The sequence below is a fragment of the Trichoplusia ni genome, chromosome 2, assembly GCF_003590095.1.
Source record: "Trichoplusia ni isolate ovarian cell line Hi5 chromosome 2, tn1, whole genome shotgun sequence".
NCBI lineage: Eukaryota > Metazoa > Arthropoda > Insecta > Lepidoptera > Noctuidae > Trichoplusia > Trichoplusia ni.
In genome coordinates, this window is record NC_039479.1 from 3,482,687 (window position 1) to 3,508,644 (window position 25,958).

The following is a 25,958-nucleotide window of genomic DNA, read 5'->3' on the forward strand; positions in this document are numbered from 1 at the left end:
ACTTGAAGCACAAGCTGTCTTCTTGCATTAAAATATATTGTAATATGATATCTTAATTATAGTGTTTACGCTTTCATCGACGAAGGCCGTGCTGATAAAATTAACTTCGTTTTTATCACGTAAACAATGCTTTTATAACAGTGGCATGCAGTACACAGGCATATCAGCCCACTGTACTTAGTACATGAACCGATATATGACGAGCTAACAATGCAAATATTTGCTTTTATTACATTATCTTTATCTGTCTTAATCAACAGGTCGCTCGTGAGATTCACGTAAGCTGCCTAAAGAGGGTAGTTTTAATCGTTAATTTTGATAGCGTGAGCCCTGTCTGGACGTCTGGTACCTACTGTGGGTGCCCGTTTGTTCGGTATACATTGGTCTGCCACGGCCGCTCAATAGCACCGACATATGCAACTTTAGTCGCCATAAATTATACTATCGATCCCGTTGCCAAGTCACGTTCAGGGTGTGTACCATTTCAGGAGGCGACGATTCGAGGCTACACAGAGTCTACGTGGTGGAACAGTACATAACTAACACTGCTTTTTTTTATCGACCTCTGTGCAATAAAGTTAATCCAGGTCCTATGTAGTGTAATATCGGGCGGCGAGCGGCGGGGGAGGCAAACCGGCCGGCGCGGTGGCCACCTGTTCGCCGCGCGGTGGCGCGCGTGTGCCCCCCTCGGCCGCCGCCCGCCCCGCGCCCCCCGCGCCCCCTGCACCCTCGACGCCGCTGCGCGCGCTTCTCCCTTCTCTCGACTCATTCGTTTCGCGGCGCGTCGTCTCGCCGGCCGACCTCCGTTGCACTCGCCCGGGCTCATTCCCATCGCGTCCGCTAGCCGCACCGCTCGATCGCACTACCCAGCCAAAAACCTCAAAAACCATGACGGAGAGCACGGAAACCCCTGCGGCAGCTGCCCCTGAAAAGACTCCCACTGAAAATGGAACCACTGAGACCCCGCCCGAGGAGACCCCTGAGAAGGCGACTGAAGAAAAGGAAAAGGAGACTCCGCCGCCCAAGGAGATGCGCGCCGTCGTCCTGACCGGCTTCGGAGGACTCAAAACTGTCAAGATTCTGAAGAAGCCCGAGCCGACCATTGGAGAAGGCGAGGTCCTTATTCGAGTGAAGGCATGGTGAGTACCAACTTTCTACCCTAATTATAATTTAAAATTGTATAGGTTGTATTAGCCGGTTGAACGACGTTGCGTTTAAATATTTTACTTAAGATATTCTTTCACAACGATGGCCATGTTGTGCAAATAATTATTGGGTGGTGACCGAACTTGAAAAAGGATATGATTTTATACATCATGTTGTTTTTTAGTCGTGTCCAAGGATATTTTTCGGTAGACCGGCTTGCGCGGCCGGCGTAGTGTACCCACTTCAGTGGCCGTGCGGACAGGTCCCGTTCGCTCGGCGCGTTTCGGCTGCCTCATTAACATCTGCCTCCGCCGAGATGCAGTGCTCATGCACCCGACCGATTGAAATTTCTGCACGCACACTCGCACCCACCACCGATCGTGTGACGCGCCCTAAAGCGGATTTACACTTCGCCGGCCGGCGCTGTCCATGCGGCGATGATCATCTTTTATGTTTATACGCCGGTTTTAGCCTCTCTCTTAGTTAATGTAAAATGTTTACATGGCCGTGTTATTTCATTCGATTTCGCCAGATTATTTATTCAATATGCTATGGAAATGTGTTTTCAATCGATATTGGAATAACTGCATGCATGTACGCATCGAAGCGCGTCGCTGCGTGGACGCTGCGTCGCTGACGGTTGTAACAAATTAATGTTATTTTGTCATACGATGCCCGGCCGAGCTGAGTTCGTGCGAAAGGGAGTTGAGCGCCTACTGACATTGTTCTTTGTTCGTTTTTATCGCTCCAGTGCTTCAGATAATGCAACGGACGAGTCGCGTCAACGTGCTACTTGCAACCGCGACACATGAGTTATCTGCCACTTTTCTCGTTAACGTTAACTGCAGTTCGTTACAGGCTCAACAAAACACTCACTTAACTGTGAAGTATTTGTTTCGTTACACCGCCGCCGCCGTTCACAGTAATCAATGAGGACCTTTTTTTCTGACAGGCTTCTTTAGGATAAGGTCAGACGTTGAACCATTTCGGAAGTTTGATAAGGCAGGCAGTTTTTTTCTTTATGCTTACTCACTTGTATCAAATGTTATCGGGGGTTTTATCAAGTTTTGATAAAATAAATTCTTACTGGCACTCAAGGATTTCTAAAGGAATCGTGACTAACAATTACTGTTCCTAACAAAGTAAATCTTTTGTCTCTGAGACGTTATTGTTTTAGTAATATTAGCCTCAATAAACAGCCGATTGTAAACAGCAACTGTTAAGTTGGATCTAAGTAAAACAAACGAACATTTTGAAGACAATATAGTTTCGGAATAGTAAGTCACGGAGGTGTATGAGACAGGCTAGGGAGGTCTGGCTGCGAGTCGTGTAGGTGCTGCGCGAGGTGGCAGCCAGGGCCGGCAGGGCGCATCCCTGCGCGTGCTAAATATAGCGCGCTTATCGTCGACTTACTATGTAAATGACCGCGACATAGCCGACGCCATCTGCCGCAAAAATATTAACTGACTGGTTGAGTCCCGGACCGGTACCAGTACAAGTTTGCTCTCTAGTTTTGAGCCGCAAAAACGTGTGAGTTCCGCCTACATGGCCGAACGAGCGTCGCAAGTGTAGCGGTCTACAGAATGGCTGCACGAGTCTGATCGTCTACATCATTATTGTATCAGTAGCGCGATTACGTTTTGTTTTCTGACCGAGGAAATTTTGGTACAAAGATTTACCTACTTACTTTTTTGTTCTTCTGAATTCCGCCTAATCTTAAATGACAATAAATTCGTTTAATCCCAACTTCTTACATGAAAAAGATCCTTACTTAAACGCTCCCAGAGTATCCTTTTTAAATATTTTAAGCTTTAAACGCACAATCATGGTATTTTTAATCTGGAACCATTTCATTTGACACCAAACTCGTTTCACGGGGGTCCAATTTCTACATTCCTTGTTATCGCAGTATCTCCCTTACCGTTTCAGTTAGTTTTAACGGAATAAGTTAACTTGATCGTGACTGGACTAAGATAAAGTAAATGGTCGTTAAAAATAAAGTTTAAAGAACTGCAGTACACGTATAGATTACATCCAGAAAACACGGTTAGCAGCCTAAAATCTTCGATAAGCTTAAAAAGCTTAAACGTGACATTACTAAAAATGTTATGCAATTAATATGTTTGGGGTTAACACGCACAAACGAAAAAACTTGATCGAATCGTACGCAGATACAAACACAACTTTATTTATATCTTGAGAGTCGTTACCAAGGTTAAAAAATTGGGCCATTATGAGGTATCATGAGCATGTTGAACCTCAATTAAGTTCAAGTCATTATGAGTTACTTCAACTAATACATATACTCCTGTACACAGTCACGCAGACGATTATCTCATAGTCACCATACAGATACTGTAACAAAAAAAAAACCAGTATGTATAATCTCAAAATGTAACAGACTGGCACACTAGACTATGTTGAAAGCCCTCCGTAAAGTAGAACAGCCTTTATTCATTGTTTAGACGAGTAAAGCTCCAGTTCATAGCATACAAAATATATTTAACACTGATATTAATTTAATGATACGTTACAATTCATGAAATGAAATCCATCTCGCAACGGAGTCCGTTTCCGCGGTGCGTCCACTGGCACAGGGATCGCTATCGTCCACCATTCAGACGATATGTTTTGTACGACTTCACTAAGGGATCAGCCCAATGAATAACGCGTCATTATTTTCAATTAGGTCAAGTCAGTGTCAGTAAGAGAGGTCTTCCAAGAACAATGGTGGTACTCACGCCTCGTATAAGTGGCTTTCTTTTTTATATGGCGAGTGCTTAATTGTATGTGGAGATGATGGGAAATATGATGGCTGGACTTTTATTTTTGTTTCGTCCATGTGTGCTCTGGGCGTCTGGCCTACATCATTCGAACTCGAGTTTATTTTGGGGTCACGGATAACGTAAATATCAAGGATTCCATTGTGTGCTTATCATTACAAGATTGTGCACTTTTTGTAACGAAAGCGCAGTGTTAATTGCTTACATCCTTTCCTTTGTTGGCGTATCAATTTAAAGCCTAAAAATAACATTTGCCCCTCGAGTACAGGGGCCGAGCTCTATGGAATAAAGTGCAGTATTGTGCATTTTAATGGGCTCCGAAGCCACATAAGATGGAAGAGATGAATTTGTTTATTACCCTCTTCCTTATTGAGAGCGTCTGCGCGAGATAGCTCTCTTCCTATGAGTCACTAGAAAGTTATGTTCTTGAGCTAACTCGATTCAAATAACTTGCTTGTGGTACCTGACTGCAACGACCGAGTGGGTGGATTCGCTTACGATTCAGTGCCGTGCCGGGCTCACTGTGCCTAGTGTGGACATGTTTACCCCCTATCGCCACGCTCCCGACTACCGGTTTAATAACTCCTTTCTGAATAGACTCGAATTAACTTTTTTCAATACAAACAACAAATATAAAGGAACAATTTATAGTTATTATATGCTGACTGGAGTCAATTTGATAATAGGGGTATATTGTGTGCTTTCTTACCAAGTTATTCATCATTATTGGTAGCACTTTATCAATTTAACGGTGAAAGTACCCTTATTATTTGTTAATTTGAATCGATTTCAGCATTCAAACTTATTACCGGAGCACGATCAGATTTTATTATCTGATTTACTTTGATGTCAACGCAATAAATCAGTTGTTGGATGTTGTCATTTAAATCAGATAGAATAAAATAAACCATAAATATATAATTATGTGCGTTTCACACAAAGATATATTCGTTTTATAATAATAACAACAACGCCTATCATTATATTCATATTTTTATAATAACGTGTTATCGTTAGCATGACCTGTGGGCTGCGGTCCATCCATCAATCAAACATGATGAGAGACAGCGATTCAACACGCGCACGTTAAACCTCACATTAAGCTAATTCTTCTACAGTTTCGGGATTTGAATTAAATTGAACATCCAAGTACCCAAATTATACGTCGCGCTCGATTTACAAATATCGAACTAGAAACTTTTTGTTGTCTTCGATTTTTTTTTAATATAGAACACTGCAATTCGAAGTCAGGATTATGCCAGCGACAATACTGGTTTTCTTAGGTTAGATACAGATAACCTTTCGAAGATAATTGAGGTTGCACTCACTGTATTTGTTTATTTTACACAATAATTAGCGTGCACGAAAACGTCTACTGGCGATGCGTCACGGCCTTATTCCCGTATTACTTGCAGTTAACTTATACAGATGAGTCAGTCAAGTTAGGCTATTAGGCACTTACTGACTCACCTAACAATATAAATACAGTGTCAATAACGTTATCCGTGTGATATTTGTCGGGAGATAGCTTCAATCATTGCACTTATTCAACAAATTGTTTTAACCTTTTGAATGTGACAGTATAAAATTTATAAGGACATGAAACAGAGGAATGAAAATACGTACAGTCATTGCTGAACGCAGGACTATTCTAATCTATTGTTACATGACATGAAATGGGAATAAGATAAAGATTCTTGTCTTCATGTAAAGTCACAGCTTGGGAAGTTTCCCCGTGTCGGACTCTCACTCGCCTGATAGAGGTTGACCTCAAGTGGCTCGATAAATTGTAATAGTCGGAAGCTGCAACATATGCTGTCTCTATAAAATCCTTCGCCGGCCAGCAGATGCGGCAGGCGGGGTCGCGCCGGCCCAACCGCCGCCCGCGGCCACATTGTTCGCGGAGTCAACGAACTTACGAAAATGCTCCTTCGCTTATTGTGCCCATAATCGAATCAAGTCGCTACTGTATATGGAAGTAAACACGTCGCATACTTTCATCTTTTTTGACAAATAAAACCCTCTTGACAAGGTATAAAACTCCAGAACATTCGGCTTGCATTTCTGGAAGCCACAATGTTCATGAATGCCTTATTGAATCTTAATCTGCGATCAATCTTGCGAGAAAGTTTCGCCTGTACGGTTTTCATTCGTAATTTTGCCGTCGAAGCTCGAGAGGCTATATTATTCAGAACACTTAGTTATAACGTTTTCTACACATAATGATCTCAACACCCGCTGCTTATGTTCTCGATTGATTAGCAAATTGAATTGGAAAATCCCGTGAGTCGATCCTCGCACGCAGAAGGGGTGTGGTTGCGTTGTACCCGGGTGTCGCTGTCGGCTGGGTGGTGTGCGGGGCGGCGGGGCGCGGGGAGGGCGGCGCGGGGGCGAGGGTGCGAGGGCTCCTGTAATGTCTGGCGCGGGCCGGGGTCGGGGCTCGGGCGCGCGCCGGATCAATACGCCGCGTCCCCTACCCGCGCCGAGCCGCCATGCCGCCCGACCAATCTCCGCAGGCCCTACGTCTTTCGACGCCAATGCTTGTTTTTTTATAGCTCCCATTAACCATGCTCTTCGATAAATGAATAAAACCATGTGTTGGTATATTTTCTTACTGCTACTAGCGGTACTAGTGTTTTATTTTGACTTATTCTGTTGAGTATGATTACGTATGCACGGTTATCTCAAACTCCTCCACTTCAATTGGGTCGGTGGCATGTTTTGTTTTCATTTGGACCATTAACTTCCAAATTAGCAAGGTTATCTACAGTAAAACTTCAAAATTTATAGCTCGTAAAATTAATTACATTATTTGCTAAACGTGTTGAGAGATACGTGCGTACAGTTAAGTATATGGTTTTAGAAATATGTACAGTTGTTTAACATCCGGAATTATTGTTTACGAAAGTTTCTTCTTTCCTATCGACAATACATCATGGACTGTCTATAAAATGTCTCGATGGCTTCATTAAACCTTACGAAATATTGACATGTGCTATTCAATACATTCCTTTTTCAATGCTACAGTCATTTGATAGATGTGTGGTAAAACAATTCGTACTTGTTTAGAAAAGCATTACAGTGGATATAAGAGGTTGAGTTAGAGGAAGCTCGGCAGTAAATCTGCTCAAAGCCAGTGGGCCGTGGGTACATCGCAGACGTGTTTAGAGTACAAATTCCTGTACCGGAGTTGCGGATCTATATTTAGTTACGTAGAAGTAAGGGCACCCTCCTTGTAGTGAACCGACTCACGCCCTAATATGCTTCGTTCCAACACCTTTTTTTGCTTGCCGACTTTCGGGTTGGCCACTATATGATATTCCGTTTATTACCCTACAACCGACGCGTCATGCTGTGTAGATGAGTTTTTTGCCGACCCGCATATGTTTCATATGAGGGTCTGTTACATTGATTTCGGATATTATTGCTTTGTTAAAAGTTTTACGGTACACACACAGTAATGTGTTTAAGGTTTCGGTGTTTGCTTTGCGTGCTCATGTTTATATTTGAGAGCTCGTGTTTTGTATTTCCTATTGACATTTTGATTCACAAACAACTGGATGGATCTCTTGAATATGAATTTAGTATTGTTATGGCCGTTAGGGGATTCCACAAAGCAACAAGTTTTATTAGTCACACAAAAAACTGTCCGCTATTTGGGTATCTTGTTATCTTTTATTTGTTTTCATTATCTCGTGCACACGGAGAAAGAAAGGAAATATTGTTCTTAAAACAATAAATCCAAAGAAAAACTATAATACTGTTATTACTAAGAATAGATCAAAGATAATAAAATACTAAGTCACTTTGGGCAGGAACAATGTCCGTTCATTTTTTGTACGGTGCTTCAATAGTAATGCCATGTCATCAAATTGAATATTACAATAAAATTAGGTGTAAATAAATAGGTATCTTTACAATGAAGCGAAAGCTTACTTTTGCTCACGTAAGCTTCTCTGTGGCCACAAAGAATAAAACCCATCTAAAGTTGAAATTGTAGCGAAGGCACTTCGATGGAAGTATAAAATTAAGAGCTATTATCAGTAATTGCGTAACGCACATTTTGAAAGCGATAATTGCTTAGTTCTGAATCGAATTCTTGTCTGTTTTATAGTGCACGCAAGTGCGTAATGCGTGCGTTAAATGTAGGCAACAATTTATGAAATGGATGCGGAGAGACGGGCTTAATGACGACTCAATTGAAATTATTTAGTCGCCCTAAAGTTGAACGTTCAGCCATCTGCGGAATGCAAGTTCACTTCCTGAGTCGACAATTAAAGCGGATGACTGACGTACGGTCGAAACACAACCGACATGGCTCATCATTAGCATACTGGGTGACTAATAAGGTAGCTACCACGCGCACATCATCGACCTCCACTACCATAGTATTATGTAATTCCAATGCATTTACACCTTTATTTGCTTATAATTAAACAACAATTTACCAAAGTCATTAAAATAAGTAAATTGACATTAGAAATACCTTTAGAATATAGAATACCTTTTTAGAAACCTGCGTTTATAATTTGTTCTCGTGTTGTGGACAGCTGACGGAAACGACACTTTCGACTTGGAGATTTATTTTCTTATCCAAAGGTGTTCATGTGATAAATAGCATAAATTAGTTCTAACGTCTTGTAATTAATTCAAGTCATTTGAAAACAAACGAAACATGTCTCTAAAGACGTGGGGAATTGTTACGACGTTAAAAAGCTTTTGTATTCATTTAAAAACACCAACACCAAAAAGGGGAATATTAGATCCCGAGTTTGGTCAAAAATGACTTTGAAATTATCGCCGTCAAGGGGAGGGTTCAACCGTTAAGTAGGTCGCAAAGACCCATTGATAAGCGGTTGGAAGCAGCGATTAACCAAAACGAATGGGCGCCTTGAGGCCACTTAATTGTTACTAAGATTTACTTCAGGACAGTTTGAAACTTGATTGTATTACCAAGAATTATTTATGGATAGAAATCTCCTTTAAGCTGGTACTAAACAAAAACAGTTTCAGCAAGTCAGAATGAACGGATAGAACATAGCCTTACCCGTCTCAATTCAGTAATTCCTATCGTCAAAAAAAACTTTCGCTCATTACGCTCAGCTGACAAGATTGGAGAGGAAAAGTCAACATTAATTAGACGAAATTGGGGTGTTTGTATTTAGTATCATTAGTATTTATCTCCATCAGTTAATTAGTCGTTAGGAGTGAAGTGGGTGTCACACGCGGTCGGCTGGCAATGCTGGTATGCTCGTCACTCACTGATCGGAAGTCGATAGGTCCGTCACGCGTGTCACGATGCATTCATTCTGGTCAGCGTCATGGCCCGCTAACCGGATATTAACGCTTTTTTAACCACCTAAATTATTCCTTCCGAGCCTTTGATTAACCATCGTCACTTTAGTCATATGCAGTTATAACGGTAACTGTTACGTATTTTAGTGTTGGAGTTATGAAAATATATAAAAATGGTCGAGTATTTTTGTACTATCCTCATTACATCTAACTGGAATGTAAATTAATCATTTTTATAACTTATACCACCCCATGGCCTGGTGAAAAAGTAAATAATATAAGGTCATTTGCATGTCACGCTACTAATTAGCATTCTAGGTTAAATTCCTTTAATATTTGACCCCATTCATTTGTCTAGGTTCTATTTCAGGATCATGAAATAAAATAATAGTTTTAAACACGCATAGAGCTCTCTATCCGTCGAAAAACTGTAAAATAGGCTGTTCAGAGTTTTTCCCCAATTTGATGGCAGAAAAAACAAGCTAACGTAATAGCTTAGATAAATAATTTTACACAATATGCTTATTCATTAAAGGAAACTTTGAGATGAATAACCATAACTATTGAAACGATATATTATGACAAATCGTTGTAAGCGCTTTGATTTCAATGACTAATGCATAACCCCATAAACGACCTAATGAGTAAACAGAGTAGTAGTTGTTAGTACATAATAAATAACTACTATAATTGCCATAATTAACATGTATCGAGTTCGTATCGTATGCGTCAGAACATGGATTCATGCGTAAACGATACAACCAGTGGTACTTCCGGTGGCTATTTTATAAGCCTATAACATAATACTTATTGTGTATTAGACTCGACAACTCGTCGTCGATTCGTGTCAGTGTGGAATACAAATGAATCAGAAAGCACGCAAATAAGGAAATTCCTCCGGTGCACTTGTACTCCGGGGCACACGTATGATGAACCAATAGTATGAGTTATTCCTATTCACAAGTCGCAGTCTTTGTACCGACTTGTAGGCTTACGTGAGTCACCGTAGCTCGAACATGAACATAAAACAGCCTAATTAACACGCTTCTACTAAAACGAACGAGTTCATTTGTAGTATTGCGGGATTATAAAGATTTTTAGACTTCTTCAGTATTCAGTTTTTTGCTTGTAAAAGAAGCGCTGTAACGGGGATCGTAACGTTTGGGTAACGTTACGATCCCCGGCGCACTCGTAAAGTTTTTGTGCTGTTTCATTTTCTCTACCCAAAATCTGGATCGATATGTAAAGGAGATTGCTCTTGTTCCCATGGGTGTAGACTGGCAGCATAATGTTGATCGGTACGTAGCTACATTTCCTATATTTATGAAAATAACTTGATAGATACTTGGACTTGTTTCTTATCTTCTCTTTTAATAAGGACTGAACAAATTGAAGCGACAATTTACAGTTATTTTTTGGTGTTAATGACAAGAACGACGTGACACACTTAATTTATGATAACTATGAGTTTTACTAGTTTTACTATTCTATTACCTGCGGCGTACGTACGTCACAAACAAATTAAACAAAGTTACAATGACGTACGTAAACATCGTAAAGAGATAGTCAGGTTTCACGAAGTAATTGCGGTGCGATAACAGTCACTTGTAGTATCGTGAAGTTCCTAACACGAAACATGATCGCTGGCCGGCGAACGGAAGAGGAGTTAGTATGTACACAGTATTCACGCAGAATTACAATGAACTTACCGCTCTCAACGTTTTCGTCGAAAATAGAGTTAGACACTGACGAATCGTCTGTATATGTGGATGTGTGATATGTCAATAGTATAGACCCCTGACAAATTAAGGATAAAGGTACTGATTTTTGTAGGCCTATAAAACAGGATACATAAATTAAATACAAAAGAGACTGTTGCAGCAAAAAGGTCTTTTTATTCAGAGAAAAAGATTCTTTAATAGTAGCTGTACCATAGAGAATTGTCGGTAAAAAAAACGACATCGTGCTACCACAATAGTTTTTACGATACTTCCAGAGTTCCAGACTAATAAAACTTACAGCAATACATTTTCTGAACTTGTAAAATTGAAAGGTCTATTGACCGGTTCAGTTGTTTTCACTGTCGCCCGATGAAAATGAAAGTGCAAAGTTCAGAAAAGCAATTCTCCTTCGTGTAAGTTAAGTGCGCGGGGCGTGGATTTCGCCGAAGTGCAGTGGAACGTGACGCCCGACATCCGACTTGTGCAAGTTCCTCCACTGGAGTGAACGCTCCTCGAAATTGGCGTTGTTTAAAGCAAGCAATTTAGCGTAAAATGTGCTACTTTGATTTTGATATATACTGTGACTTTATGAATGATTTCTTTTGAAGCCATAAACATCCAGACGATAATGAATGTGATTTTTCATGGCAAAACTTTCTCTAGACTGATATTAGTACCTAGACAGTATGAGCTAGCCGTACCTATGTATATCCCCTGTATAGGTAGAGGCGCGCCAGCACTGCCGTCGGCGTCACGGCGCCTGTCGCCGGCGAGGCGCGCCGCACAACCCCGATGCAGTTTTAAATTACCCCGTACTGAGGGTGTTCATTCGTTCATTTTAATGTCCATTTTTAATGATAGCGCACACGTGAGGGGTCGCACTGCTACGCAAATAATAACCTATTCAAAATTATTCTCTACGTATCATTCTACTGCTGTTTAATAAACCGTAAAGTTATTTGAATTGCGTGAATAGAAATTGTATGCAACGCAATGCGTTAATCGCATTAGCACTTTGCTGGGGTTGTGTTCGTGCCCATACTGAAGACCCTTTGAGTAATCCTCAAGTTGTACGTGATCCGATTAATTGCCGCGGGAGTTACCGCCACTCTGATAAATATTAGACATAACAGTGTTTTATGGCATAGGTATTTTTCCTTATATTTCTGAACAAATACTTATATTATTGGTATTACATGACTCATGCTATAAGAAGCGTGTCAACATCGCGATATTTGAATTTTAACTGGTTATACGTTGAATTTGTGGAAATGGATCCATAATTAAGATAATCAAAGGAGGACAGGGTTGTCGACTTTATAGTTTGTCCTTTTAACTGAACAACAACCCCGAGGCCTTGACATGAGGGGCATGGAACACGCGAGTGGGAACAACACTTAGTAACTATTTTCTAACATAATTTATTCAAGTGACAAACACCCTTAACTCGGCGCCGCCGCTACACATTATTTTAATTGCGTGTCATAAAACGTGCTAACTTTAAACATACAACGTTTATACGCAGAAAAGTTTGAATTCTAAATTCGATGATTCTCTTTCACAAGAACGTTAATGTTGTGTTATTGAAAGTAGTGCATGTTACAAAGTCTTCTACCTGCGCATGACGTGCCAATACCAACTATTGTGGAGGAGGAAGCCATTCAATAACTGTTGAATAAACCTTGTTGTTCAGGTAGCGTGCGTAAAATTTGATACGAAACTCGGCGGAGATTATCTCGGATTAACATTCCGACCCTTTGCCGGTTGGGTCCCAGGATCGTCACCATGCCGTGTAGATGTAGGACAAAGCTTTTTTCATAATGAAACCGTAGTGCCCGCGCCCAATTTATCCAATAAAATGTATGCGGGTGCGACAATCGTGTGACAGCCGACACCGTGGCGGCTATCGACTAATTCGACTCCCATGTCGCAGTAATTATTCGGAATTAGTGCATTTATATCATACGACATATGGGAGGGGGACGAAGCATTTTCTTAAGCCCCCTCATGCGTGAAACAAAGTAACGATGATGTAAATGAATCATCTGTTGATTGTGTTAACAAAGGCGGAATATTTATAGAGAAATTATTCATCGACATGATTAATTGTCTTATTTGTTTACGTACAATGTCTGTAGGTTTTATTATGAATGTTCCCTATTTTCTGATAGCGGCGGCATAAGCCTTATCATTTATGTGTATTACATAATAATTACAGCAGAATAATTCCCAATTCAGGTTAGGATCTATTTTAAAAGCGTATTGCTTAAAACATTTCTGCCTAGCTACATTTAATCAAGCTGATGATCGTAGGCGGGTCTACTTATATTCAGCGCCTACACACTTCACAATAGCAACTTTAGTTGGGTCCATGCCACATAATTCATGAGTTTACATAATATACACCAGGCTTATAATTTCCGAATAGTCATTGAACCGTGATTGAATTGTAAACATGCGGCCGGAAAATAGTTTGGAAAAGTGGACATGAATTCTTGGAACTTGGCTTGCGAAGAGGGTTACCAAGCCCTAAACAACGAAAACCTAGGTAATACTTAAAAATAATGATTATTGCGTTTTGTGGGGTACCGCCGGCTATGACAAATGATATTAAATTTCCGCCTTCACTACACTATACTGTATCGATACTGCGAATAGGGTAGACAGACGATGAGTCATGAAAACACCGAGGGGAGGTTTTGCAGACTAAATTACTAAGTGGTGTTCAACGTACCTATCTAGATCCGTCGGTCGATACCGTTCGCCGGCGAGCAACAAAATTGAAACAAAACAGTCTGTAATTGAGAATGTTTTCAATGATTATTTAAACATTGCAAAACCTGTAGATTCCACATAAGAGTTGCTAGGCTAAAACGTGGTTCGTATTGCGAGGTCGGAGTTGCCAGCATTCATTGTTTGTTGGATACACTATGGATATTTTTGGCTTTCTATTAGCTCGACCAATGGTATTTCCTTGTTTAGCCGTTGGTACAATAGGCTTTTGGTACATTACCCATTTGGTTGTTGACTTACACCGGCAGACGTTTATTACTTTCGATTGTAAATCGATATTTAACACAACGTCTCCCAGATTAGTTCTGTAATAAATCAGTCGAAGCTATTTCTAACATTCCTACTGTTCGTTTTTATTTGCGAAGGTTGGTTTGGTTTTTATATAAAAGATTTTCTAGAGAGTACTAAAGCCCTAGACAGTAGGTAGGGCCGGGTCGGGGAGCGCGCCGCGGTATCGATTGGGCTCGGGAGGCGGGACGCCGCGGGGGACGGCTCCCACTATCTGTACACTGTATAGCGGCTTGCAATTTTATAACACGTGTAAGTGCCTCGTATCACTTACCTTGCTATTGTTTTCTTTACCACGAAAAGGGCTTCTGCTATCATTACTAAATTACCTTTATATATTTTAATTAAATTGGTTTGAACATCTTTTCCCTGAAGGGGTTCCGACTTGGAACGACGAAATTATTTTTATTTGACTTTAGTCATGTTAAGATAGTCATAGGACTTGTCAATCTCTAGGTTTGTAACTGGTCTTTCGTGCGTAAGAATCCGTGTGTCATTGATAACGTACGGCATCTGGTTCTGCGGTCCTCGAACTATCTTTATAGCTCATTCCATTATAGATTCATTCAAACAGATCAATGACGTCGTAAAACTGTTTTGGCTTCCAAAAGTATAAGTGAATATTCTCGTTATTTGTCATTCGGGCCACCAAATTTGACGTGATTTAAATTAACCTACATCATCGACTCTTTTGTGTAGTAACAATAGTAGTCGATGTCCGCGTCCTGCCTTGGTCCTGCCATATTATTGATTGAGACGTCAACACGTTTAAAAATTTAAATGCGGCCTTCTTTATTCTGTGCGCGCCTTTAGAACATAATAACAAATGGCTGCCGCATTCCAGGCCTCACTCATTTAATTAAGTACCAACATATCTACGCACTTGTTTATTAAAATCATTCGTTCACGACGATTAACTTGAATGATGAAGTGGGATTAATATGTTCAAATTATTCATATCGATGCGATTGATTGCTTCGGATGTTGTGTAGCAGGATTGGCCCATTGTTTAGTTAGCAAGCGCGGCGATAAAATTTCAACATGGTATGATAGACAAGCCGAATTTTTATAGTGGTACTGATGTTTTCGTTTGTTACAGCGGTCTGAACTTCCAAGACCTGATCGTGCGACAGGGAGCCATCGACTCGCCTCCCAAGACTCCGTTCATCCTCGGCTTCGAATGCGCCGGAGAGATCGAGCAGGTCGGCGAGGGCGTCACCAACTTCAAGGTAATCATCAGAAATAGATACAGCTACCAGCATTTGAAAGGGAAATAGAAAAAATATCAGTAGACGTAAGGATAATATTATAGTCGCAAACTGATCCTTTTAATTTTACTCGCTGTCCAATTTGATAACACCTAGACAAAAAGTCACTTTTCGATAGCGTTTAGCATTCTCATTAGAACTACAGAGGACGCAGACATCGCAGACACATTATTGAGCGCTTAACTGTAACAATGAGTGAGTGAGTAAAGTTCTGAAATCGAATTAGTACACAAGAAAGGACTAATATGTTTGTTAGTCGCTGAAAAGGGTTGGCCCATTTCAAGCTTGCAATTCTATCTTGATAGTCCATTCCCGTGTTCATAGGGCGCCCGCAGCTATTTTCCATTAACATTTTGCACCGTAATTCAGTTTTCATTTAATTTACTTCGCCGCTGGGTCCACATTCTTGACGGATCGCGAATTTCTCGCCACGTCCCGAGTTTGGCAACCCTAATCCTAATTAGTTTCTCCGATATGTCTCTGCCTCGTGCTGTTCCTCAACATCACTATGTGAAATTTCACACGCCTTCAGAATATTAATTATGCAATGAATAATACAATTAATGTGCGGGTAGTATCGCAAACCTTACTTGACGGAAGATTATTTTAATTAAAATTTTCTTCCTTGCCGTCTTCGCAAGATAGAATTAATTAAACTTTTCATAAAGTGTGAAAGTTTCTTTTTGCTTACACAAAATGGCCTTCTGGCATTGTATTTTCAAGCGAAGGAAAAGTGTTGCATTTTTAAATTGTCTTCATTTTAACTTGATATTACAAAAACATTTTAAAAGCTTGTAGTGTTTCAAGGATTAAGATTTCAACGATCCAAGATCAACTTATACGAAGAAAGTACCTATACCTATTGGTAACCCTACAATTTCATTCCCTTAGGTTGGCGACCAGGTGGTAGCCCTCCCGGAGTACAGGGCGTGGGCTGAACTGGTGTCTGTGCCAGCGCAGTACGTGTACGCGCTGCCCGAGGGCATGACCGCTCTGGACGCGGTAGCCGTCACCACTAACTACGTGGTGGCTTACCTGCTGCTCTTCGAGATGGCCAACCTCACGCCTGGCAAGAGCCTGCTGGTGCACTCCGCTGGAGGCGGTGTGGTAAGTTTCAGATACTACTTTATGCCATTATGCGTTAGGTACTATAGATTAGGCTTTTTCCCCAAATGAGTATATTATATTCCTAAAAATGTTACCTAACTTCGTATCGAATCGCTTTGTCAATGTCCTGACTGAAACAAAAACTAAGCTGCATCTGCCAAAAATAACCAAAAACACATGAATCAAAAATGCTAAAATTAGAATTATTCAAAGTTGACAAACCCCGATGAAATCGAAAATACTCGCGTTTCGCGTTAGTAGCATTGACCCGCTCACACAGGCCGCACACACTTAACACTTCACACATTTTTGTGTGCTTCATAATGAGAGCGTAAACAGTTTAAAGACTTGTCTAATTGTTGCTCTAAATAGTTAGGAGTAGGCATATTTGTTCTGGAATTTCAGTATCGACGTGTCGGTCGTCGCGTGTCACTGACCGGTTACTCGAAACAGGCTGGGCGGGGTGACAATACCAATTAGCTGACATTTATTATCAGGGGAAACCAATTTCAAAGACTAATAACGTGTGTGACTATACTGACTGTGCCAAATGATAATAATGCAGGGTCTCATGCCATGTACTACATACTTATTTGAGGACCTTAAATAATTGTAGGTAGATAGAAATAACCTCCTACGTTTTTAGTAAGATTCACGGGTCCAATTTGCAACAAGCGAATGCTATAACTAATCTAATATAAGTACAAGGGGATATTAAATTACCAAAGGTCCGAATTTATACTTAGTAACCTTGTTTTACAAAGAGCACCTCTAAATATCAGCAAATACTGAGCTTTAAATCTAGTAACATTTCAAATCTATCCTTCACTAAGAAGCTTCATTTCACTAGCGGCAAAGACTGAGGCTGCAAAGACTTCCCATCATCAAGATTTCAACAATAGATTCCTTACTTAACATACATTGTATCGTAGGGCCAAGCTGTAGCCCAGCTAGCGAAGACCGTGGACGACGTGACGGTGTTCGGCGTCTGCTCGAAGACCAAGCACGAGGCTCTGAAGGCCAACAACAACAACATCGATCATCTCCTGGAGCGCGGCAGCGACTACACCAGCGAAGTTAGGAAGTAAGTAACGTCACATATAGAACCTGCTTTGTCATTTGCTACGAAGCAAGACGCAAGACAAGACGGACAAGACTTAGTGTAACTTGAACTGTCTGAACAAAAGAGCTCATCTTTCGGTGGTCATCAAAACTCTTTAAATATAATCTTTTTCAGGCTATAGTTGTCCAATCTGGGTAAGTCCCTAAGGATCGTTTAATCCCCCTAAGGTAGTGGATTACGGGATTCCTACAAACCTAATCGGATAGGAACTCTGAATGAGTAGGTATTAGAAGGGAACGATTTTGCAGACTAGAACGGTATTTACCCGGAAGAGTATGTCCTAGATTAAGTTTATGACGTTTATCCGGGTATTACATTCATACGGGATATTAGAGAATGTTACGGTCGAAACATCAAGTCAGTAAGTCAAAATCTACTTGGGAATAGTTTAAGAATGTGATTTGCTTATATTTCTGATGATTATGAAAAAAAAACAGTATTTCTTATTTATAACGAAGGTATACTTGCTTCAGAAAACATTCAATATTTCACAATCATACGTGGCTACATCTGACGTTACAACATTAAAGTGCTATTAAATGATATTAATACTAGTTTACGATAGACTGTATATCAGCTGTCGCTGCGTTCTGGTTTCACAATACAATCTCGGTAATGCGTAAGATAAAAATCGATCCTGGAGTTCATATCAAGAATTCGGTGAGATCATCAATAGTTTGAATGAGTTTCTTTGAACACGTGCCAAAGTTAAAAAATTAATGCAATAGCGGCGCATTTATTATAAGCAATCGATCTTACAAAGTCGTAAATGTAAGCAACACAAACACTCAAACAATACCTATGATTATTGTTTTACCTTTATAAAATGATTCTCGAAACAATGTGAACAGATTATAAGATTTGGCAATGAATCACTAAACACATAATTAATTTGTTCAGTAATCTTAAAGAATTCTAAAAATGAAGGGATGCTTCGTATTCGAGTACGTATCACCGAGTTAAAAATATTCCGCCGTTCAGCGGCCCTTCATCTTCTCCTAATAATACCTTTGTTTACATTACACGCATTAAATGTTTGGTATGCGAGGGGTTTTTATTCCCGTGAATTCTTATTATTGTCACTGTAAATTACATACTTACAATTTGTCCGTTAATTTTTATCGCAGGCCTTATTTTTTATTTTCTTCCTGGTTATCAAACACGTCATTATAATTGGGTGATTCATGTATTAAAAATTGTAACTTGGATGATCCACTTCCCGCTGCGACGTGCGAGCAAACGAATTAATTTTGTTCCCAATCCCATGCTTAGTTAATTGGCGGTTATTACAGTTACATATTTCAGTGCGAGTTGCCTTCGAGTGATATTTACTCCTCACAGCGGAGTCAGACCTCTCACGCCCCCTTAGTGCATCGTTATACAGGAACAAGGGGGGCTTGACGAAACAAAAGAAGGGGGTCTGGCTTAGTTGGTCGCTCTGGACGTTAATTGTTCGCTTTATAACCCGCTCCTTAGGGCAGCTGCTTCGTAACAAGCGCGACATTTAATTCTCGTAAATAGACAAAGATATTTTTATATCTGTTGAGCACTTTATAGCGTAAACAAGACGAGGCGAGCCACACAAGTTCAATGTAAATAAATAGTGTCAGTTATCTGCCGGCCGAACAAATGCGCGTGGAAACGTTGATTTACTGTATAAAGTAGCTGTGGATTTATTATACACCGACTTCTCTTTTCTTTAATGGGTTTCTCTTCTGACTATTATGTAAACCACTCAATCTTTGTTGATACTGCTTTTGTATCAAGAAAAACTACTAAAGCGTCAGTCACTGACAAAACCTAAGTATACATATATAGGTAGGTATATTATACTATAAAAAATCTGCAATAACTCCACATAATTGCAACACAAAGATTTATCTCAACAAACATTGTACTTATCACATTTATCTGCAATGAGGTCCCTGACTTATACACAGGCTGTGATTCATCAGGTGCAAGTACCTACTTAAAACTAGATAAAAAAACTGTAAGTATCTCGGCCGAGTAAAATAAAAAATACTAGCATCAAATTATATTCGCTTCATGTTTAAGTTCTACTAATTTAAAGTGGTTTTGATCATATCTAAATTACCCTTGTTTCGGCGAACTAATAAAGAAGTTATGTCTTATGGTGTGGAGATATTAACGAGATAATTTACATTCATGTAATTATAGTAGGCATATGGTTAGTTACCCACCAAACAAGCATGATCTTCACGTGCCGTAATATCAATTATGACAAAACTAGTCTTCGTAAACGTTACAAAAATCGGAATGTTTGGTTCGTGGATGATAACTTTTACTGCAACCGTCTTTTTTGGCGACAAAATTGCAGCTAAAAACACGTACTAGAATAGAAGTATAAGATAGAATATTCATTAGTGTTATAAGTGGACGTACAGAGGAAGGGCAACAATGGTTTTACCTTTTTTTTTGTTGAGGCGGTGAATCCTCATGGACACCCACTCCCTCGGGGGAGGAAATGGGTACTGTCAGACTCTTACTGACTAAACCTGCACGTGTATGGCAATGCGTTGCAATCCTTCATACACACAATGGGATTTCCCTACTTGAGCAATGATACATGACTAACTTTACTGAACGTTGTCAGGGTGTCTCCGGATGGCGTTGACATCGTCCTGGACTGTCTCTGCGGCGAGGAGTGCAACCGCGGCTATCAGCTACTCAAACCGATGGGCCGGTACATCCTCTATGGTAAGTTTTTAGTATAGATAACTTTTTGTGAAACTGGAAAAATGCCAACGCTTGAATGATACAACAACGACTACTTTTGTACTCGACCGGAGTCCTTAATGAAATTTTACAAAAGCTCAAGTTATAATTAGTTATCCGAAGTAGTTTCTTATTCCAGTAGAATAGAAGATGATCAGTAAAGCGTTTGCGCATTCTCAAAGCTACGTTTAAATCTATTAAACTATAACAGCAAGTTGTTACAGTGTTATTACTTGTTTACAACAATTTTCTAAACCAATTTAAATAATTATGATGGGTGGGGAAAGAAAATCTTATAATTACCTATGTGGTTACTGATGGTTAACTGCTTACACGTTTATTAAATCATTATTGTAAACTTATAAGCTTGAAACATGTTTTTTTTACCTTTGCAATTTTCCCTTTGGAAACTTGAATCCAGCAAATAAATATTTACTTAATAGGTAGTCATTTATTTCATTTTACTAATAAATGCCCATGGTAACAATTTCTTTTTTATAGCTAATTAAAATATATTATGTCTGAATATTAAAAGTTAAGTCATCTTAAACACTGATTATCTGATTATTGTATGTATTCATTTTATTTCTTATTTCTATGTTATGTATGTTTATGTATACCTTTACATGTTTTTAACAATAGTGCACCACCTACCTCTGTACATACTGATATTTTTCCTGTCCATCCAAAGGTTGTCTGGAAGATATCGCTTTTAGCGATAAGACCGCCATTGTACCCTAACATTGTATGTATTAAGAATCACTGCTGTAATTCCATGGTGTACAATAAAGAATATTCTAATCTAATCTAATCTAATCTAAAATTACGCTTTCTTACTCGACGTTTATGCGAAGAACCTAAGGGTCAATTTATATTAGACACTCCGAGACAAGTACCAACACTCCTAACTAAACTCATTATTCCAACTTTTATAAAGTACATTATATGAGCTTGAAAGATAATTTAAATAAGTTTTAGTAAACAATGGTGTGTATCGCAGGATCATCGAACATCGTGACCGGCGAGACGAAGAGTTTCTTCAGCGCGGCGCGTGCAGTGAGTAGCCAATGCTTATTATCTGATCGTATACAGTGCGTGCCTTAACACTAAATACGCTGCACTTTATTACCTACTACAATTATTAAACATGGTTTTGTAACTCGTACTGAATGCTGTTGTAGATAATAACATTGCTTACATTTCAGCAGTTGGTCTTGAATTGCTAATGATACTCGAGAATTATAATTTCCAAATTTTACCAGCTTCCTTTATTTTGCCCTTCCTTTCAAATGAAAATAGGTACCTACTTATTTAATGTAATTGAGGTTGGTAAATTGAACAACAAAAATTTCAATTTGTAATAATAAAAAAAAACAGTTTCTTGGAAACTCTACGCAAGAAATAGGGCACTACTTTCAGCTATGTACATCTTCCACTAGAGCTAATATTTTCTTAATTTTTGTGTTTTAGTGGTGGCAAGTGGACAAGGTGTCCCCGATCAAGTTGTTCGACGAGAACAAGAGCCTGGCGGGTCTGAACCTGCGGCACCTGCTGTTCCAGCACGGCCGCGCTGACTACGTGCGCCGCGCCGTCGACGCCGTGTTCGCGCTCTGGGGACAGGGCAAGGTCAAGCCGCTCGTTGACTCCACCTGGGCGCTTGAGGATGTAAGTTACAATATGATACTTTTTACTCTGATTCTGATCACACGGACTGTATTTTATTTCGATTTTGATCAATTTGGGAGGAGATAGGTATTTATGTTTTTTTGTTTGAAACTTTGTAATTTCTCTCTCGGGTCTCTAGTCTCATTGAGTTACCACTGTAATATAAGGGCAATATCACTATTATCAAAATAGGCGCCATTATAAAACATTCTTCCCTATGCTAGGTCGGTGAGGCCATGCAGAAGATGCACGACCGCAAGAACATCGGCAAGCTAGTGCTGGACCCGTCGCTGGAGCCCAAGCCCAAGCCTGCCACCCCGGCCAAGGGCAAGTCCGGCAAGGAGAAGAAGCCAGCCAAAGAGAGCTCCGAGGAGAAGAAAGACAAGGAGACCAAGGAGGAGGAGAAGAAGCCGGCCGAGAACGGTGAGAAGAACGGGGAAAAGAACGGGGAAAAGAACGGTGAGAAGAACGGTGAAGAACCGCTCACTAACGGTAACAGCGACGAAGGTCAGTCTCGAACTCTTGTGACCAGGCATGCGTAGACGAGTGCGCTTCACGAGCTACATACAACGCTTGTAAGTCATCGACGACAAACCTCGACAGAGATTTGGAGTCCAGACAAAGTTATGGATGACTTATTAAGTATATAAGTAACGATTTATTAATGCGGGGTGACGTGAACAGCTGTCGGCTTCGTTTGCTTCCAAAATCAATATTCAATTCCCTTTTATAAATTGACTTGATGACCTTTTATTTATACTATTAGAGAATTAATAATAAGGGACCCCTATGGTTTTATTTTCTAACTTGGAAGCTAATGTAGCTTGTAGCCTGCAGTTGGGAAGCTCACCCTACTATTATTTTTATTTTGGCTTTGATTTTTAATTAACTACGCACGCATTGGCTAAACGCATAAAATTTTAATGCCCTATGTTTGGCATACATATATAAGTATTTATACAGCCTTTAGACTTGCTTTTAGTTATATCTAGAAGTTCCATGCTTTCATTCAATATCCTGCATATTGCGTCATATATTATTTGGTTATACTTAATTGCAGTTTAGAAGTAGATGATGACGATTTTCATTAGAGAGAGGTGAAAATATTTATAGACTTTAAAAGGGTGATCCGATTTTGCTACAGGAACTTCACGTAAATTATGTTAGATTTTATTGGAAAACGAAAATTGAAAAAAATAACTTTGAATATGTTAATGATCAAAATTCTTGTTCTATGGATGTTTGTGAAACTCAACGTGACACAAAAGGAAATTAATTGTTATTGTGGGAAAGGTTTTAAAAAAAGGTTAAAAATGAATATTTTTAAAGTACTATTTACTAGTAAAACCAAAAAGAAATATGTGGAATTTTCTAAATAAATGACGCCAAGGCTGAAGGCTGTGAAATTATTATCCGTTTAGCCAGCTTGGTCATGAAAAGTCGGGTCTGATATTCAGTAGCATACTCTAGGATTATACAACTATTGCATAATAGAATATATATATTTGTAAGCCATGCTTTCATATCATAAATTATATAAGTATAGAAATAGCGCAAACATTTAGCATGCTTATAAATACAGCTTATGATTAGCAAAATACAGTCTACATTTACCTAAAATGTATAACATTGTTATAATATGAAATCGTAGAAAATATTTATAGTAGCAAAAACTACTTCAGTTTGAATGAATCATAAAGGCTTGTTGCAATAAATATTTAAATCCAGATTGTATTGTAATAACTGTATGACAATATGAATTATTAATTAAACTTATATTTATTTATGAGCTGGCAATTGCTCGTCGGAATTCCTTTTGCATTTTGTTATTTGTAGAGGCCCATGTGTATAATAGTGATTTTAATGGTTGCAGAGTCTAAGGAGAAGGAGAAGGAATCTAGCTGAATTAGTTCCCCCGAGGACTGACAGACAAACCACCGCCAATTGATTATGTTAGAGTTGAAGTCCCGAGGCTGTCGCGCTTGCCTCGCCCGGCTGCGGCGCCGACATCTATATGTTGCTTCGTGTTTTATTATCCTTATTGAACTATACAAGTCTGATTACACGACATCCTTCGATCGCTCACCTATTTATAAATGTTTTGCCTCATATAATCATTGATATACAGACGATCGAACGATGTCGCTCGCTAATTTTAGTTTTTAATTATTCGACATCATCACATTCTCTTAGTTTTTTTTAGATTTTTTATGAAATTGATCGTTGGAAATATGACAGCGAAACTACAATGAATTTATGTTTTTTAATCAATTATTATTTTATGAATTAATTTGGCCTAAGTTAAGAAACGTCTCGGAAAATACATGCAGTCTTTTTTTATTATAGTTTAATGTTTAAGACTTTATTTTTAAGATGAGATATTTTAATCTGCAGTTATTTTGAATGGCTATTGTATATCTAAGGTGCAGAGATGCTTAATCTTTATGTATGTTAAGCTTTAATATTTTATTAGTAAATGTTTAAAATTTGGCCCACGCGACCCACACGCCCCGCCCGAGCCCCGTGCTCTGAGCCCAGGCGCCCCTCGCCGACTAACGAATGAGAAATCTTACGTGTGATATTTTGTGGTAGGTATGCTAGATGTTTTGCGGTATTATTATGCTGCCTTTACATAACATATTATTTTTTATTACTTTGAGCTTAAAAATTGATTACTTTATATTTTTATACTTAAACGTTTTGTAAATTATTTTCTAGTTAAGAGAATATTTGACAAGCTTTGTTTTCCGCACCAGTGGTAGTGCGTTAGCGCAGCGGTCGTCCGCCTGCCCGCACTCGGCTGATCGTCTACCGCCGGACCTAACAGGACGAGCTTACCAAATTGTCAGATATTTTTGTGGCTAAGTTCATATAAATCAACATAATCGATGTCACCTACGATATAAGTAATATTTTTATATTCCAAAGGACTGTACCGCGGTCTCATCTCATATAATGAAGCTTTTTATGTATCTTTACACAATTATCACATATCTAATCAAACATTACACATTCACACGATATATATTAGGATTAATATTTTGATACTAATATTCACTGCATTTGTTTTTGATATATCTAGCATATTGTATTTGTCTACTGTTTATTTCCTAAGGTTGTAACAACGTTTTACCGCCATATATGTACAGTATGGCCGTAGTGTACGTACTCAGTACTACAAACACTTTATCTGTAATACACATATCAGCGGAGTCCGAGCCGAGCCCCGCCTGCTCAACATGACCGCGCTCTCGATGTGTGTTCACTCCACCGACTTGTTTGACAGACTCGATTTTTTATAAACTTTTACCCTTTTTGAACATTTTTGCAAAAGCATAGAGTAACGTGAGCGCGCGTTGTGTCCTGTCCCGTGTCCGCTTGTCCCGCTTGTTCTCGTACGGTGGCTTGGTGCTAGTTGTATCGGCACGCGGATACCTCTCGCTTCAGTGTCTCGGACCAATATCTTAAAGCTATTTAGTCTTCTTATCAGTAATATTCTTCGCTTTGTGTGTCAAATATGTGCGAATTTCTTGTAATGTAAACATATATTAATTAAATCTTGTGTATATCAACCTGTATAATGGTTTAGAATTATCTCTGAATTTTCTTGTATAAGGATATTTGATGAAATTCAATAGTAATAGAGCTGGGGTGACTGCGCCGTTTGTGATTGTGTCCAAATTGTTGTAGGTTAGTATCGAAATTGATGCCAATATTTATTAACTTCAAGATCGGGTTTAAGTGAAGGGGAACTCGCGCGGTCACGCCAGCAGACTCACACCAGACTGGGTCGTTATTGTATTACACATTTATTTTTATAAGGGCGGGCCAGTGTGATATCTATACTATGAAATAAATAAATAAATATGTATGATCTGTAAAAATGCTTACTAAAGACTTTTATTTAAATACCCGAAAATTACCCTTTCAAATACACACACATTGGAAGCTGGTTGAGGGAGTTAAAGTTATTTTTGCACACTATTTAAATTACATGAGATTTACTTGTGCTTCCCACTACTTTCACTAAATA

General features: G+C 39.3%; 1 protein-coding gene across 3 annotated transcripts; it reads left to right on the forward strand.

Moving 5' to 3' along the window:
- Positions 1–752: 752 nt before the first annotated feature.
- On the forward strand, positions 753–25,815 carry LOC113503902 (synaptic vesicle membrane protein VAT-1 homolog-like). 3 transcript variants are annotated; one of them, XM_026886043.1, is made up of 9 exons: positions 753–1,139; positions 15,126–15,255; positions 16,186–16,401; positions 17,334–17,485; positions 20,139–20,242; positions 21,261–21,316; positions 21,731–21,925; positions 22,150–22,432; positions 23,799–25,815. In XM_026886043.1, exons 1-9 carry the CDS (start codon positions 889–891, stop codon positions 23,828–23,830), a joined length of 1,419 nt encoding a protein of 472 aa, XP_026741844.1. In that variant the 5' UTR covers positions 753–888; the 3' UTR covers positions 23,831–25,815. The 3 variants fall into 3 exon arrangements, with proteins under 3 accessions (XP_026741844.1, XP_026741852.1, XP_026741860.1); XM_026886051.1 differs by having other exon boundaries at positions 22,150–22,384; XM_026886059.1 differs by having other exon boundaries at positions 22,150–22,348.
- The last annotated feature ends 143 nt before the right edge of the window (positions 25,816–25,958 follow it).